Here is a 17894-nt window from a genome sequence, read left to right as displayed (position 1 = left end):
AATACCTTATGGTACGGGTACAAGCGTGTGACTGTAAATGCGCCAGGTTGTGGGTTCGATTCCCACAAGAGGGGATGAATTGTTTATAATATTTTCATTTCGTCGCTCTGGCAAGGCGGCGTTGAGTTTCGCCACTCAACATGTAATGCTTCGATAATTCGGCGGAAAGTGGGGAAAGGAGTGTCTTAACACTACGTTCCCTCTGCCTACCATGGATGGATACAGCGTGAACCTGAAATACCTATATACGACGCGTCAATCTTTAATTGGCATTAAATATACATTTAACATCAGTTAAATGCTAATTAACGTCTGTATGTGTAGTTTAAAATACTACCGTCATAAAGAATTTAAAACGCGCGGAGCGCGTGGCCAAGTTTTTTTACAAACAGAACTGGCGAGCAGCACCGTGTGTTATTTTACACGAACCATTTGAAGCCACTTTTTACCTATTCGTAACTCAAAAACTATTCCACCTAAACCTGTCATATTTGGCTCAAATATTTAGACCCCCTACCTGTATACGTGCATAAAATTTCATAAACACAGCTCAAACAGTTATTTAGATAATGACGTCCAAAAATCGTAAATTTTTAGGGGGGTGACTGACCTATAGACCTTAATGTTAACCAAGTTCCAGATGACCTAGAATGGTGAAATTTAGCATCCGGTTAAGTAATTGGGTGTATATCAAGGGAAAAATCCGAAACTAGTATTTTTTTTATATTTTCTTATAATTTTTCAATAAATAGATTCAATTAGGAACATTTACTTATAGTGTAGCGCCTGCCAACAAAATAAGAGCAATGCATTATTTATATATATGTTGCTTTTATTTATGTCACACGTTAGTAAATATTTTATTTGTTTTGTAGACTAACTTCACTATTACTTACGTAAGCCATCTAAAACAACACGATGCTTTCAAGTATATTTTAAGATAAGATATGTCTCCATTTGTAGCTGAAAATGACTCTAATTTATGTCCTGAGAAAGCCTGTCATCATGTGGACTTCAAGGGCTTCACGTAAAAATATAAAAATATAATAAATGGATTAACATCCTTCATTATTATTTATTACTAGCGGATGCGCGCAGCTTCGCTTGCCTATTTAAGGGTGAATTCTAATAACCCATGAAACATGTGTTCAATGAAATACTTTTAAAAATCTAAATTTCAAATTTTATGAAAATCGGTGCCGATTTAATTTTTTTCCATACAAATTTTCAACCCCTATTTCACCCCTTTAGGGTTAAAATTTTTCAAAATCCCTTCTTACTGGATGTCCAGATTACGAAAGTAAACATCTGTCCAAATTTAACGTTTCTACCATCACCGGTTACGGCTGTGCGTGCCTCAGTCAGTGAGGACAAGTCCTTTTATATATATAGATAATTTAAACATTTTAGTACTTATTATACTAACAGTATTTGCATAGTCGATTAACGTATTTGATATTAAATTATTATTACAATATTTAAGTACTAAGTCCTATATAAGATCCTATAAAGGTTCTATTTTATTGCTTTCAAGGTACAGAATCCTAAAACAGAAAAAATACACTAAAAATTTATATAATTAAAAGCTTTTAAAAAATAATTATACTGATAGAAATATATATAAAATTTAATAATAATATACTATCTGTAAGGTCAGTCGTGGCACAGGGGCACAAAGTGTGACTGTAAAGCCTGACTGGTTACTGGTTACTAGTTACTGAGTGTTTTAACACTAGGTTCTCTCTGTCTACTCTTCTGTGTGCGGGATACAGCGTGAAGCTGATTTGGTTTTTATTTTGAAACATTGTAAGCCTACAAGCTATCTTAACAGAAGTAATTATAAAGTAATTATTAACAGTAAAAATTTAAGTAATTGTTAATAAAAACAATAAGAAAAAAAAGAGAAAATTAAAAATTACTTAAACAAAATAATAATATAAAATAATAAAATAAAATAATAAAAAAAAAAAAAAAAATCCGCTTTACGGTGTATCCCACACATAGCGGGGTAGACAGAGGGAACTTAGTGTTAAGACACTCAGTAACTCCACTTTCCATTGAACTCTGGAGGCATTGCGTATTGAGTTATTCCAATAAAATTAGAAAATTAGAAAATAATAATAATAAATATATCAGATTTCTAAACGCAGCATACATTAATTACTTTCTAATCTGACAACTGTCATTTAATCAACAAAATATTAACTATGGCCGAGATTCATAGATAAATATAATCTATTTTCATATATAATTAAATATAATTTTAAGAGTAATAAAACATAATATTATTGACTATAATAAAAAAAGTAAATACCTAATTATATTAGATATATTTTATGGTACGAAGGCGCTCATATTTTAATGGTATTTTTGGCCTGGGTTTCATGATTTTACTGGTTTTAGGAACACTTGTAGAAACAGCAGAACGAAGTCGACCTTGGGATCATATCAATTCAGATTGGTACCGTCAACACTTAATAAACTTATTGTTCATATTTTTTCCAAGGCATGTTGAACAATGAGTCGTTCAATAGAATTGCTTGTGATTGAAACAAGAACTTACACCGAATTGTTCCAATACTTCCCGATGGGAGCTGTCTCTTCCATGCTATTGCATATTCTTCGTTGGAGCGTATTGATATACAACAAACTAATAAATTGCGCGAGACTATAGTAGAGTACGTATGTCGTAACTGGAATGATTTAAGTATCTACACTAGCGCTCGAAACGGGAATCCTTATTCTTCTAAAGAAGACATGCTTTGCTTAACTACGTACGGAGCTACTTCCGAAATAAAGGCTGCAGTTGATTTGTACAATATTAAGGTAGAAGTGTATTATCACAATGGTGTCCTACTCGGTTTATTCGGCGAAGAGAAATGTCCTATGAAGCGCTTATTCTAAACTATGTTTTAAAAAGAGCAACTATTGAGTTTCTTACCGCAGTAGCTTCCTATAGGAAAAGTACTTATAATGGCCAAATTGAATAAAGAATATTTTGATTTTGATTACATTATGAACCTTCCTACTTATAATTTCTGTACAAAAAGTAATGATATCCCATCAAAAACATAAATGTAAAATGAAAGCCAAGTTCTGTAATAAAACGTATGCTTTCAGCGATAAAAGAAGTGAGATGTAAATGTATGCCAAGTTCAATGGTCAGTCCTGAAATTTATTTTTAACAATATAAAATATTTTATAACAACTGAAAATGTCCATTCTTCTTATAACTTGGAGACTTTATTTATGTGTAATATCTGACTTGGCTAGTTTTCATAAGATAGAATCTGAATAGAATAGAATTTGAATACATTCATTTATATCGATGTAAATTCATTTGAATTTGAATTTGAAAACTAGCCAAGTCAGATATTACACATAAATAAAGTCTCCAAGTTGTAAGAAGAATGGGCATTTTCAGTTGTTATAAAATATTTTATATTGTTAAAAATAAATTTCAGGACTGACCATTGAACTTGGCATACATTTACATCTCACTTCTAATAATATGTTATGCACAACAAAAGAATTTCAAACAGAGTTAGCAATTATATATATTTTTAAAGGTATCTTCCGGCGTTAAATTCCGCCAAAAATTTAGATGACAAGCAGAGAACGTTCCTCTCTGCTTACTCTGCTATATGCGCGATACAAAGTGAATCTGCAAGTTATATGCATATTTCGTTATATTTATTTCCATAAAAATATTCTGAAGATCGCAAGAAATGTACCAGCATTTACTCTCGAAGAGCGATAGCCTATATATTTAGCCCTATTTGCCTCATTATTTTTTTTTACCATTTCCATAGAATTAATCAATTCTTTAGAGCACTTAGACTATCCAAAAGACCTAAGGTTCCATTCCTGTTGCGTACAAAATTTCAATTGCATTATAGACTATTAAATGTTCTTCTACAATTTTTATTATAGCACTTAATGATATGTTATACATAAATAGTATTACTTTACTTTTAAAGTGATTTTAAAATCTACTTGTCTTATTTTAACCGTCTTCCTGTCGTCTTGGCTCAGTGCTAGCCCTATATACTTCCTTAGGCTAGGTAGTTACATGTTCATACAATTTTATACAATATCACTATGTGTCTTTTCCCATATATATACACAATTGTTCTTATATATTTACATATTATAAATATAATAAACAATATAATAATTATTTTGTAACAAAACGATTGCACCTCATGATTGATATTTTATTTAATTAAAAATATTCTTGAAAAATGTGAGTAAATATTTACAAATTACGATGAAATTGCTTAACTTTAATTTAAATTTTAGTTTAAATATCACTTTTTAAATACAACTACAAAACTACTATATTAAGAAAACTTATATTCGTGGCACCATTTTTTTTGTGCAAACAAAAAAGTTATATGAGCTTATATAGAAAAAGCTTAAAGTTATTGTACATTTCCTTATAATATTCGTTAAATCTTAAAAGTATTTTTTTTTATCTTCACAAGAATTACGCATTTTGAAAGATAGAGAAGGAGATAGCGTGTTAACTAGCGGAACTAAACTCCGTGTATTGTCTTACCAGACCGGGGAAACAAAAATAATCTTGAGCATGGCTGTATTCATTCCGGCAAGTCTTTAGAAATATAATATTTATATTTCTATATATACATTGGTAAATAGAGTGTTAGATCTCTACCGTTTCTCTTGAACGTAAATCCTACCTCTAGTTACAAGAGAAAGCGCATTGAATTCCGCCATTTAACACGTAACGTTTCAAAAAGGAAGCAGTTCGTGGAAAACGGAGTATTTAAACACTAAATATTCTCTGCCTACGCAGCTATTTGCGGGATACCGTGATAATAAGAAAATATTTAAACAAATTATACAACAATAGGTTTACGTTCCCTTAGTTTACAAGAGCAGGTTTTCTTTTTAACACTATTATTTTTTTTTTTAGCGACATCGTTTAAAGATTTAGACGACTCTCGTTGCTATAAGACATCTTTTTTGCTCATATCCGTTGAAACTTCGACCTTACCTATGATATTATTATGTATTATATCTTTTTCTTTATTAGTTTTCATCGATTTTTCCTTTTCTACTCTATTTCTCTCTATTTTATCGATATCTACTTTATTTTTAACAGTTTTAGTTGTTTCTTTGGCGTTCTTGTCATCGTCTTTGGCCTGGACTGTCTGCCCGTTGGTTAGTTTGTTGAAATCCGCTGGGTCGGTTTGCGTTCCTTTATCAGCGCTTGCAGGTTCTGCAATACGATTAAATTTTTAGGTATTTTTATAAAAATAATATATTCTATATTAAATCCTTTACTTTGTATAAGAATAATGATTCCTTCTTAAAATATAGATCATCGCAGTGCAGAAACACATCATCTAACTGTAAATGCGATGGTTGTGGGTTTGATTCATACTTGAACACAGGGATTTATTAATTAATTATTTTTTTCTGCTCTGGTTTTTACCAGAGATATTTAAGAGCAGAGAAATTTCAATTTTTAAAATTTTTTTCCCATGTGGTGACGCAAAACGCGGCGTTATATTTCATAGCATAGCTATATTTATACCGATATCCACTCTATTCTCTCCACCACCACTCTCTTAAAGATAAAAAAAAATGCTGTACTTAAATATGAACCTACACCCATGTTGATATGATACGCGTCAGATTGCGTCACTACCAAGCTGAATAACTAGCTAGTTATATATGAATATTCTTTATTAACCTTTGATAATAAGGCTTTTAGCTGACACATTCTATACTAACTAAAAGCCGTCATTTACGAGAACTAAGGTGACCTCTGTCACACGTCAAGTGTCAACACCCATTAGTGTAGTTGTTTGGTTCGTTATTTATTATTTTATGTAAAAGTCTATTTATATTTGATTTTTATATATTTTATTAGATGTCACCCAAAACTTTAAGACGTGAAATGGAAACCATTTTTTTTCAAGATCCCGTAGGAATTTCGAGAAATTCGCTTTTAGTGCTTCCCTACAGTGTTCAAGCTACCCACACGCCAAATTTTATCTTTCTCAGTCTTAGTAATTCGTAGTATTTAATAGTTTCGTCTCCCATAGCGCATCAGCGTCTATATGTAAGCACGACGGTTGTCAGTTCGATTTCCATTAGGGGTAATGAATTATTTTTAATTCCTCGCTCTGAGAGTCTTCGCCACTTAAGCTCCCAATGTCTCGCGAATAGCGCAGACAGATAATATCCGATACCAAGTTTCGAAGTCAACGCAATCAAAAGATCTCGTATCTTTCATGCTGTATTTTGTATGAAATTCACCATGTAATCAAAACTCATAGGGCACATTCCGTGGACCTACAAGTATGAATTTTTGCAAGAAATGAGAACTTGCAGTGCAAATAAATAAAAAACTTAAAACTTAGAAATTATAAATATTTCATAGAAAAAAGTCATTACAAACTTTTAATTATAGTGAGTACAAACGTTCGCAAACTTAAGTTTGTCAATTTATATAAATTCTCCTTCTCGTTGACATCCTGAAATTGGTACGGAATCCTCGGTATGCGAGTCCAACTCGCATTTGACCGGTATCAAAAAAAAAAATCAAAATATTCTTTATTCAAATAAACTTATTATAAGCACTTTTGAATCGTCGAATATATTATGTTATGTTATATGAACAAAAAGCTACCACCGGTTCTGAAGGCAGTTCTGCTGAGAAGAGCCGGCAAGAAACTTCATTATCATCAATCGTCATTTTCAACTATATAATATTATAACATATATTGTATAATCTATACTTACTTTTATACTGTATCTGTGGATGAGGCAAAGCGAGGGGTGGCGGTTTGCGGCTGTACCGCACTGGCATTATGCTCTGCCGTACGTTTCGTTCCGGTCGAATTAAGATTATATATAGCTGTAAATAATATGAAACATTGAAATTTACTTTCGAGGAGAATGAAAGCTTTTTTTATCAAAGCAACCAAACAAAATAAATATCCCTAAGTGGGGATCGAACCTCATAACATCAACTTTACAGTCATGCTGTTCCACTGCGTCATGATGGCCTCAAGAAAATGTTATTCTCAATTAATCGAATCAATTTCTATAGCGTTACTTATATAGAAAGTGAATTGTACTTTAACAGCTTTTATTTTATCGATTTTTTTCTTAGTTTCATTTATTTGTGTATATCGCATACAGTAGGGTGAATATAGTGTCAAGACATTTGTTGGCCCACCTTGCACAATTTTCAAGACATTGTTTGTTGAATGGCGGAAATTAACGCCAAATTTGTTACCAGAGTGAAGAAAATTAAATATGAATAACTCATTTCTCCGTGTAGGAGTTGAACCCACAAGCATTCGTATTCAAACGGGCTGTGCTATGCTCTGCCACTGCGCCCCGACGGCTGCTGTAGATTATAATATAAAAATGAGTAAACTATGTGCATTTGGATTGACATTTTGATCGTGACCTTTAGTTAAAGGATTATTTACTTTGATGTTTCGGCGAAAGCTTATTATCGTTCAGGTATTCAATATAAATTAATCTACGTTTGAGTTTATAGCGACGATAGCATAGCTTGAGAGAGTTGACGATAGACTGAGGTATAATTGAGGTACTGCTTCACGGCGGAAAGAAACTAGTTTTAAGACATCTCCGTTCCCATTAAGACATTCAACTCACAATGTCTCTAGAATTGGGCATTACGTAAGGAAGGGTTTTTTTAACGCTATGTTCCCTCTGCCTAACCTGCTGTATGCGGGGTAAAGCGTGAAACATACCTTAGGTGAGAATAAACAGACGAGCGTCACGCTCGCGCTCAGCGATATAGTCACCGCCATACTGGTTATCCGCAGAGGGACGTGGCTTGCCGTGCCAAAGTACAGAGGAACGAACGCCAACCATATGACGCACGTCGTATACATTGTGAAACCTGTGGAAATAATCTTATTTATTTATTTATTTATTTATTTAGGATCGTCAACAGAAGAAACATTACAACATGGCCAAATTACATCGAGGTCTATTTATAAACTAAATGCTTTTCCAATTAAAGACAATCACAGCATGTATCTACTAATAAAATTACAATTGGTATTAATAACATATAGATTAAAAATTGTAACTGTAAATTAAAGTAATATAGAAGTCATACAGTAAAATAGTCTTAGAGAAAAAAAAAATGTCAAACAAAAATGTCAATTAATTGAATGTCTTAAAATATTATAAATATATATTATAGATTAAAAAAAAAAAATGTAATTATTTAAAGAAAACTATTGCTGCCGGTCTGCATTGGTCTGCGTCATAAATTTGCTAATTTCTCTTTGCTCTTTTAATCTTAATTTATTATTTATTTCCATGTATTTTCGGGGTGATGAAATATTTAATCTTTTCATTTACTCGCTCTGGTAAGGAGGTAAAGCGCGGCGTTGAGTCCCGCCACTCAACACACAATGGAATAGTAGGGAACGGAATTGTCCTAATGGGGAAAGAAGTGCTCTGCCTACCCTGATATGTGCGGAATACAGTGTGAAGCTAAAAAGAATATGTCTATATGATAAATATACAGATTCCCAATATTGTGAGTATCTTTCTAATTAATAGCAAAGTAATAAAATAATTATAGGTCGTCTGTAATCTCAACTAAGTCCAAAGTTCACACTAAGAAATTTTCTAACACCATAAATTAACGTCTCGGGACTCATTGGCGGTGAGTGTTTATGATACATTGTTTGAAATTTCAAAGGCTATAACCCTTTACGGCCGTCATGGCGTTAACTCACATGTTACCAGTTTCTAAACAATGAATATGCTATAATTATATTATGGTTTATTAGCTTCACGCTGTATATGGGAGGGTAGCTAAAGGGAACCTAGTGTTTAGACTCTCTGTTTCCGACGCACCCTATTTTTGAGACATTGTGTTTTGATTGGCGTAACTCAACGTCGCGTTTTGTCTTCCTACCAGGGCGAAATGAAAATCCTTTTTTGTCCTGAGCTAGAGTCGAACCCACGATCGTCTCGTTTACATTCAATCGCTGTACCTCTACGCCATAACAGCCTACTCCTAATTATATAATTGATATAGTCAAAGTCAAGTATTTATAAAGTAACAGCAAAAATGTTCTTATGATATAACTTATGTACATTAATTTAATAAAGTTCGGTTGAACGCGCTAATCTCCTCATCTAGTACGGAATTGAAAGCTTATACTTTATTTATTTTTAATTTCGACTGAGTTCCCTTCCGTTGCCCACTTTCCGCCGAATTCTGAAGGTATAATGTAATATTCCATTCCCCCGAATGGCAGTCGAACCCCCAACCATGATGTCTACAGTCGCACCCTTTCGCCTCTCCATTACGACGGCTTCCGGTAAACATATGAGTATGTTAATATGTATTTTTTTCCCAAATTCTTATAGCAGTCGTCGCAATAACATAAAATAACGTGACAAAATTTCAACCATAAAGTAAGCCATCAAATTTTAACAACCAGTTTGTGATCTTACATTTTCATTCTGATCACGAAACTTTTAGATTTATTTTCTTTATTTCAGGACGTCTTTCACAAGTCTTTCGCAAATATGTTTATCAAATATGTAGAGTTGAATTCATTGAATACAAAGTCAAAAGTGAAAATTTCTACTTTTTAAAACACATCTAGGTATTAGGTTGGCAGACCGTCTTGGCGCAGCGGCACTAGGGTGTGACCGTAACGTGACAGTTGTGGGTTCGATCCCCACTCAAGGGAATTATTATTTATCAATATTTTTATTTCTTCGCTCTAGTGCCAAGGCAAGTCCGGGGTTGAATTCCACCATCAATAAGCAATGTCTCGAAAACTTCGGCAGGAAGTGTGGAACGGAGTGTCCATAACACCAGGTTCCCTCTGCCCACTCTGCTGAATGCGGAATACAGACAATATAAGAAGTTATAATTGATCAAATTGTTGTATCATGGTGAAACTTGCCAGTTATAAGTAAAGTAATTCAAATTCAAAATATTCTTTATTCAAATAGAGTATTCTAAGCACTTTAATAAACTTTAATAGATAACGTAACAGTTGTTGCTATTAGATCGTTAAAGGGTGAAGCCGCATAAGCGTGGGAAAGCTGCACTGGCTTCTAATTAATCGTTTTTAATATACTTGTATTGCTTTTTAAAAAAAATGCGATTTTTTTTTTGCCTCTAACCCTAATCTTAACAATAAGGGAGTTATGGGGGAAACAACTGTTAACGTTAAAAGTTATTTTCTCGGTATCTATAAGCTTATAATTATATTATTTTCCAGAATTTTTAGGATACAATAAATTGTAAAAAAGTTTTTATGGGCGCTTTTTTACTTTAATCATTGAAATGAAAAATAAATTTATTTAATTTTCCGGCACACAAAAGAGAGAGTTCTCTGGCAGAGAGTTTAAAATACCATGTCTTAACAATAAACCATGTCTTAACAATAAGCGACAATTAGTAAAAAAAAACCTCTATTTGACACGATCTTTCCAAAAACTGGCAAACGGCAATACAAAAAATAAATTACATATATATAAAATTGTATTCAATTTTGGCTGCCTTTTCACGACGTGACGGTGTCTATCGAATTGCTTGTATTAAGTACTAAATTTATAGCGTGACAGCTGAAAACAATTCGCTTCACGTTATGTGACAAAGCAGAAAAGACATGGATTGATTTATACTAAATGGTAGATAAAAGTCAATTGATTGTGTTAAAATATGTTTGGATGGTGGTTGTGGGCTCTAATTCTGGTCACAAAAGGATATAAATAGCTTAAAATAATATAATTTTCTCATGGATGGCATTCGCATTGTTAGAATAAATGGTACCACACGTGAAGCACCTGCTTGCAAATAAAAAACAACATCAAAATCGGTCCACCCAGTCGGAAGTTTTGAAGTAACAAACATAAAACAAAAACAGTCGAATTGAGAACCTTCTCCATTCACACAAGTCGGTAAATGATACATATTATGGTGTTGAGTTACGTAATCTTAAAATATTTGAAAATTAAGAATGTAATGGTATATCACTTAAGACCTTATGGTGGGTTGTCAAAGACACTCGGTTACTATTAAGACTTTCGTTCCCCATTTTCCGCTGAATTATTGTGGCATTGCATGTTGAGTAGCGGAACTCAACGCTGCATTTATTATGAAAAATATAATTTCGTTAATATTACATTTAAAACGCGCGGAGCACGTTAGCCAAGTTCTTTTACAAACAGAACTGGCGAGCAGCACCGTGTGTTATTTTACACGAACCATTTGAAGCCACTTTTTACCTATTCGTAACTCAAAAACTATTCCACTTAAACCTATTATTTTTGGCTCAAATATTTAGACCCCCTACCTGTATACGTGCATTAAATTTCATAAACACAGCTCAAACAGTTATTTAGATAATGACGTCTAAAAATCGTTAATTTTTAGGGGGGTGACTGACCTATAGACTTTAATGTTAACCAAGTTCCAGATGACCTAGAATGGTGAAATTTAGCATCCGGTTAAGTAATTGGGTGTATGTAAAGGGAAAAATCCGAAACTAGTATTTTTTAAATATTTTCTTATAATTTTTCAATAAATAGATTCAATTAGGAACATTTACTTATAGCGCCTGTAATGAAAGCATAGCAATCAAAGTTCATGATAATTGATTTTTAGGCTTAGCGCCTGCCAACAAAATAAGAGCAATGCATTATTTATATATGTTGCTTTAATTTATGTCACACGTTAGTAAATATTTTATTTGTTTTGCAGACTAACTTCACTATTACTTACGTAAGCCATCTAAAACAACACGATGCTTTCAAGTATATTTTAAGAAAATATATGTCTCCATTTGTAGCTGAAAATGACTCTAATTTATGTCCTGAGAAAGCCTGTCATCATGTGGACTTCAAGGGCTTCACGTAAAAATATACAAGTATAATAAATGGATTAACATCCTTTATTTTTATCCTATCCTATCCTATCCTATATCTTATAAAACAAAGTCGCTTTTTGTGTCTGTCTGAACTTTCTAACTCTTCTTCTTCTAAACTACCCAACGGATTTGGATGCGGTTTTCACCATTAGGTTAAGTATTTCTCAGGGAAGGTTTATATATAGTTTATTATTTGTACATTCTTATGTAAATTAACATAAATACGATAAATGTGTATAAAGTCCTACCCGCTGAGACACTTTGGCGCATACGCTGCTTTAATGGTAAATACTACATGAAAAAAATGTGCTGGAGTATTGTTCCTCTTAATAAGATCTACAAAAAAGTCCGCGAGAGCATATTCGTATCTTTTAAGAATAACGTGTAGTGATCATATTTCTGTCTAAAAATAGTAATTTCAATATATTTTTTATTGTGGAAAAATATCCCATTTTTCCATAATGGTAGTAATCCTTATCCTTTAAAATATTTTATTAAATTTCTACGTTAAACGAAGATAAAATTTGCTTTTTACGCTATTTCGAAATTGCGAATAGTTTTAGAGAAAAACGCATTTAATTATTGACACATCACGCCGTTCACACATCAACTGTATCGAGTCAAGTTTCACTTATCCCTTACTCTCAGCATATAAATAGTATATTAGTTACGTTGGCCATTTAATGTAGATCAAAACTGTCTTCTCTGTTTTTCATTTTAATAAGTACTTTAGAAGTTGTTACAATATCAAAAAATCCTTGCTGCGAAACGCGCCTCGCGACATTAAGCTTATACAAGCGAGTCCGCCGCGCCCGCCTGCCTTACACGCATCGGTGGTTCAGTGGTAGAATGCTCGCCTGCCACGCGGGCAGCCCGGGTTCAATTCCCGGCCGATGCATTCTATTTAATTTTCGTCACAGGCAGCCACGTAGTGCTTGCTTTTCATCAGGGACAGAATACCCTCTTCAGCATTAACCACAAGCTCGAAAAAAAAAAACCCGCCTGCCTTTATAGCAACGAAGATTTAGATGCGTTTGCACGTATTGGATAATTCGAGTTGAATGTATTATTTAATGTGATTTAACTATCTAAAAATAGTAATTTAAATATATTTTAATAAGTACTTGAAAAGATTAGTAGCACAGATTTAAAATTACGGTACCTACTAAAAATCCTTGCTGTGTAAAACAATTGGAAAATCCTTATTGAAACTACGAAAATGCGGGTTGCATTAGGGTTTAATTAATTTTCACATTATCTTAATTGCTTTGCAAACATACATTATATGAATAATCCAGTAGTAAAAGCGGGTGAAGCCGCAATAGGGTCGCTAGTCCTATATCTTATAAAACAAAGTCGCTTTTCGTGTCTGTCTGTTGTTTCTAACTCTTCTTCTTCTAAACCACCCAACGGATTTTGATGCGGTCTTCGCCATTAAGTCGAGTGTTTTTCGTAGAAGGTTTATATATAGTTTATTATTTGTACATTCTTATGTAAATTAACATAAATACGATAAATGTGTATAAAGTCCTACCGGTTGAGACACTTTCGCGCATGCGCTGCTCTAATGGTAAGTACTACATGAAAAAATGTACTGGAGTATTGTTCCTCTTAATAAGATCTACAAAAAAGTCCGCGAGAGCATATTTTTATCTTTTAAGGATAACGTGTAGTGATCATATTTCTGTCTTAAAATAGTAATTACAATATATTTTTTATTGTGAGGGATATTTTTCCATAATGGTATTAATCCTTATCCTTTAAAATACTTTATTAATTTTCTACGTTCAACGAAGATAAAATTTGCTTTTTAAACTATTTCGAAATTGCGAATAGTTTTAGAGAAAAACGCATTTAATTGTTGACACATCACGCCGTTGACTCATCAGCTGTGCCGACTCAAGTTTTACTAAGTATGTTAGTTACGTTGGCCATTTAATGTAGATGAACTGTCTTTTACTGTTTTTTCATTTTAATAAGTACTTTAGAAGTTGTTAAAATACTAAAACATCCTTGCTGCGAAACGCGCCTCGCGACGTTTTCCTTATTTATACTCAAGCGCGTCATGAGCAGTCATCGGTGGTTCAGTGGTAGAATGCTCGCCTGCCACGCGGGCGGCCCGGGTTCGATTCCCGGCCGATGCATTCTATTTAATTTTCCTCACAGGCAGCCACGTAGTGCCTACCCAACCGGTGTCGATGTTTTAACAGCATTAACCACAAGCTCGAAAAAAACCCGCCTGCCCCTATAGCAAAGAAGATTTAGATGCGTTTCACATATTGGATAATTTCAGTTAAATGTATTATTTCAGCGCGATATATTTGGTTTCATATTTTTTGTATAAGTTATTAGTAGGTAGGTTTTTGTTTATAATTTCTTCCGTTTAAAAATAGTCATTTAACTTATCTAAAAATTGACGTTTAAATATATTTTAATAAGTACTTGAAAAGATTAGTAGCACAGATTTAAAATTACGGTACCTACTAAAAAATCCTTGCTGTGTAAAACAATTGGAAAATCCTTATTGAAACTACGAAAATGCGGGTTGCATTAGGGTTTAATTAATTTTCACATTATCTTAAGTGCTTTGCAAACATACATTATATGAATAATCCAGTAGAAAAAGCGGGCAAGAAGCCGCAAGGGGGTCGCTAGTATCTTATAAAACTAAGTCGCTTTTCGTGTCTGTCTGTTGTTTCTAACTCTTCTTCTTCTAAACCACCCAACGGATTTTGATGCGGTCTTCACCATTAAGTCGAGTGTTTTTCGTAGAAGGTTTATATATAGTTTATTATTTGTACATTCTTATGTAAATTAACATAAATATGATAAATGTGTATAAAGTCCTACCCGTTGAGACACTTTCGCGCATGCGCTGCTTTAATGGTAAATACTACATGAAAATAATGTACTGGAGTATTGTTCCTCTTAATAAGATCTACAAAAAAGTCTGCGAGAGCATATTCGTATCTTTTAAGAATAACGTGTAGTGATCATTTTTCTGTCTAAAAATAATAATTTCAATATATTTTTTATTGTGAGGGATATTTTTCCATAATGGTATTAATCCTTATCCTTTAAAATACTTTATTAATTTTCTACGTTAAACGAAGATAAAATTTGCTTTTTACAATATTTCGAAATTGCGAATAGTTTTACAGAAAAACGCATTTAATTGTTGACACATCCCGCCGTTGACACATCAGCTGTATGTTACTCAAGTTTCACTTATCCCTCACTCTCAGCATATAAATAAGTATATTGGTTACGTTGGCCATTTAATGTAGACCAAAACTGTTTTTTACTGTTTTTCATTTTAGTAAGTACTTTAGAAGTTGTTATACTATCAAAAAAATCCTTGCTGCGAAACGGCTCGCCACTCGCCATGCGTCCGCCACGCCCGCTTGCCTTACACGCATCGGTGGTTCAGTGGTAGAATGCTCGCTTGCCACGCGGGCGGCCCGGGTTCGATTCCCAGCCGATGCATTCTATTTAATTTTCCTCAAAGGCAGCCACGTAGTGCTTGCTTTTCATCTAGGACAGAATACCCTCTTCAGCATTAACCACATGCTCGAAAAAAAAACCCGCCTGCCTCTATAGCAACGAAGATTTAGATGCGTTTGCACGTATTGGATAATTGGAGTTGAATGTATTATTTCAGCACGATATATTTGGTTTCATATTTTTTGTAGTAGTTATTAGTAGGTAGGTTTTTGTTTATAATTTCTTCCGTTTAAAAATAGTCATTTAAATATATTTTAATAAGTACTTGAAAAGATTAGTAGCACAGATTTAAAATTACGGTACCTACTAAAAAATTCTTGCTGTGTAAAACAATTAGAAAATCCTTATTGAAACTACGAAAATGCGGGTCGCATTAGGGTTTAATTAATTTTCACATTGTCTTAAGTGTTTTGCAAACATACATTATATGAATAATCCAGTAGTAAAAGCGGGCGAAGCCGCAACAGGGTCGCTAGTTTATTATAATTTAAACATATGTTTTAGTACTTATTATACTAAGAGTATTTGCATATTCGATTAACGTATTTGATATTAAATTATTATTACAATATTTAAGTACTAAGTCCTATATAAGATCCTATAAGGGTACGGTTTTATTGCTTTCGAGGTACAGAATCCGAAAACAGAAAAAAAATACACTAAAAAATAAATATAAAAAAAAAATTATATTGATAGAAATATAAATAAAATTTAATAATAATATCTGTAAGGTCAGTCGTGGCACAGGGGCACAAAGTGTGACTGTAAATCCGACTGGTTGTGAGTTCGATTCCCATTCGAGGAAATGAAATATTTATTTCCTTGAGTTAAACTTATATTTCCATTTCTTCACTCTGGTGTCGAGGCAAGGCGCGGCATTGAGTTCCGCCACTCAACACGCAATGCCTCCAGAAATCGGCGGAAAGTGGGGAACGGAGTGTCTTAACTCTAGGTTTCCTCTGCCTAGCCTGGTGTGCGCGAAATACATCATGAAGCTGAAAAAAAATATATATTTCCACCAAGGCAAAGCGCGGCATTGAGTTCCGCCACTCAACACGCAATGCCTCCAGAATTCGATGGAAAGTGGAGTTACTGAGTGTTTTAACACTAGGTTCTCTCTGTCTACTCTGCTGTGTGCGGGATACAACGTGAAGCTGATTTGATTTTTAATTTGATTTATTAATTTACATCGATATAAATGAATGTATTCAAATTCTATTCTATTCAGATTCTATTGTAAATTCATATGAAAACTAGCCAAGTCAGATATTACACATAAATAAAGTCTCCAAGTTGTAAGAAGAATGGGCATTTTCAGTTGTTATAAAATATTTTATATTGTTAAAAATAAATTTCAGGACTGACCATTGAACTTGGCATACATTTACATCTCACTTCTTTTATCGCTGAAAGCATACGTTTTATTACAGAACTTGGCTTTCTTTTTACATTTATGTTTTTGATGGGATACATTTTAAAAGTAAAGAATCCAAGTTCAAGGCTAAATAAGCGTTTAATTCCAAACTCAACCCTAATAAGCTTTGTACGTAGCGTCTGAAACTTTTTGACGAATTAAATGAAATAAAGTTTAGATTTACAACTTTTGGGCTTTTAATCGTTAAATATAAAAATGTATAATGTTACTTTAAAATTGTAAGCTTTCTCTTTATAATTAGATATTATAAAATTTTAATGTCTTTTAATGTAAGATTTTCATATTCAATTATAAATTACATTTTATTTTTCGTGCCGCCATGTTTGATTGTTTTAGCACTACTTTCTCTCTGTCTACCTTGCTATATACGGGATACAGCGTGAAGCTAAAAAAAATATTTTAATAATAATCAAAAATTTGACTATTTGAGTTAAAATTATACGACAATGGTAAGTCGTCGTAAATAGAACAAAGAGTACGGCATGCTTTATTCATTTAAAAGCTTTTCTTGGAGCTTTTAAACAGGAGCGGGTTGAGATGGAAATTTTCATATTTTTCCATTCACTTTAATTCTGCTGCAGAAGTGTAAAAGTCAATTAAGCTTCCCATTGTTAGCGTTTTCATTTAGACGTTACGTTTTCTTATCAGGATGTAATATAATTATTCTTTATGTTATGTTTTTGTTTCGTAATAAGCTTTCGTTGTAAATCTATTCGTATATGCTGTAGGCCTCACTCTCTCAACGGAGAAACTCAAAGCCGCGATTTATTTTGTTACTGGGGAAATGAGAAAAATTCATTCCCCCGAATAGGTATCGAACTCATTTATTTTAAATTAGTAAAAAAATAATTAAATACGATTATTTACAAGAGGAGAGTAGTAAAAATAAAAAAATATTTCACTGTATAAAGCTTCATATAAAGTTATAAATAAAATTGTAAAATAATATAGTATTGTAAAATTATTTTTTTTTTATGTTTATGTAAAATTTAATACTTGAAACTACGAATACATCGAAGCTGGAATAT

At 32.9% G+C, this 17894-nt stretch overlaps 1 protein-coding gene across 1 annotated transcript in view; it reads right to left on the bottom strand.

Moving 5' to 3' along the window:
• Nucleotides 1-3512: 3512 nt before the first annotated feature.
• LOC146533701 (metabotropic glutamate receptor 2-like) overlaps nt 3513-17894 on the bottom strand; it is a 120101-nt gene continuing 105719 nt past the window's right edge. Inside the window, exons 16-18 of the mRNA XM_085194516.1 lie at nt 7764-7915; nt 6778-6892; nt 3513-5245 (exon numbers count right to left, since the gene is read on the bottom strand). Of these exons, the coding sequence (XP_085050642.1) occupies nt 4974-5245; nt 6778-6892; nt 7764-7915 (539 nt within the window). The 3' untranslated portion in view covers nt 3513-4973. The remainder of the gene's footprint in view (nt 5246-6777; nt 6893-7763; nt 7916-17894) is intronic.

The sequence above is a fragment of the Heliconius melpomene genome, chromosome 12, assembly GCF_056956725.1.
Source record: "Heliconius melpomene rosina isolate 202511_hmr_F chromosome 12, ASM5695672v1, whole genome shotgun sequence".
NCBI lineage: Eukaryota > Metazoa > Arthropoda > Insecta > Lepidoptera > Nymphalidae > Heliconius > Heliconius melpomene.
The sequence above is the reverse complement of the archived record's forward strand: the minus strand, read 5'-3'. Positions and strand labels throughout refer to the sequence as shown.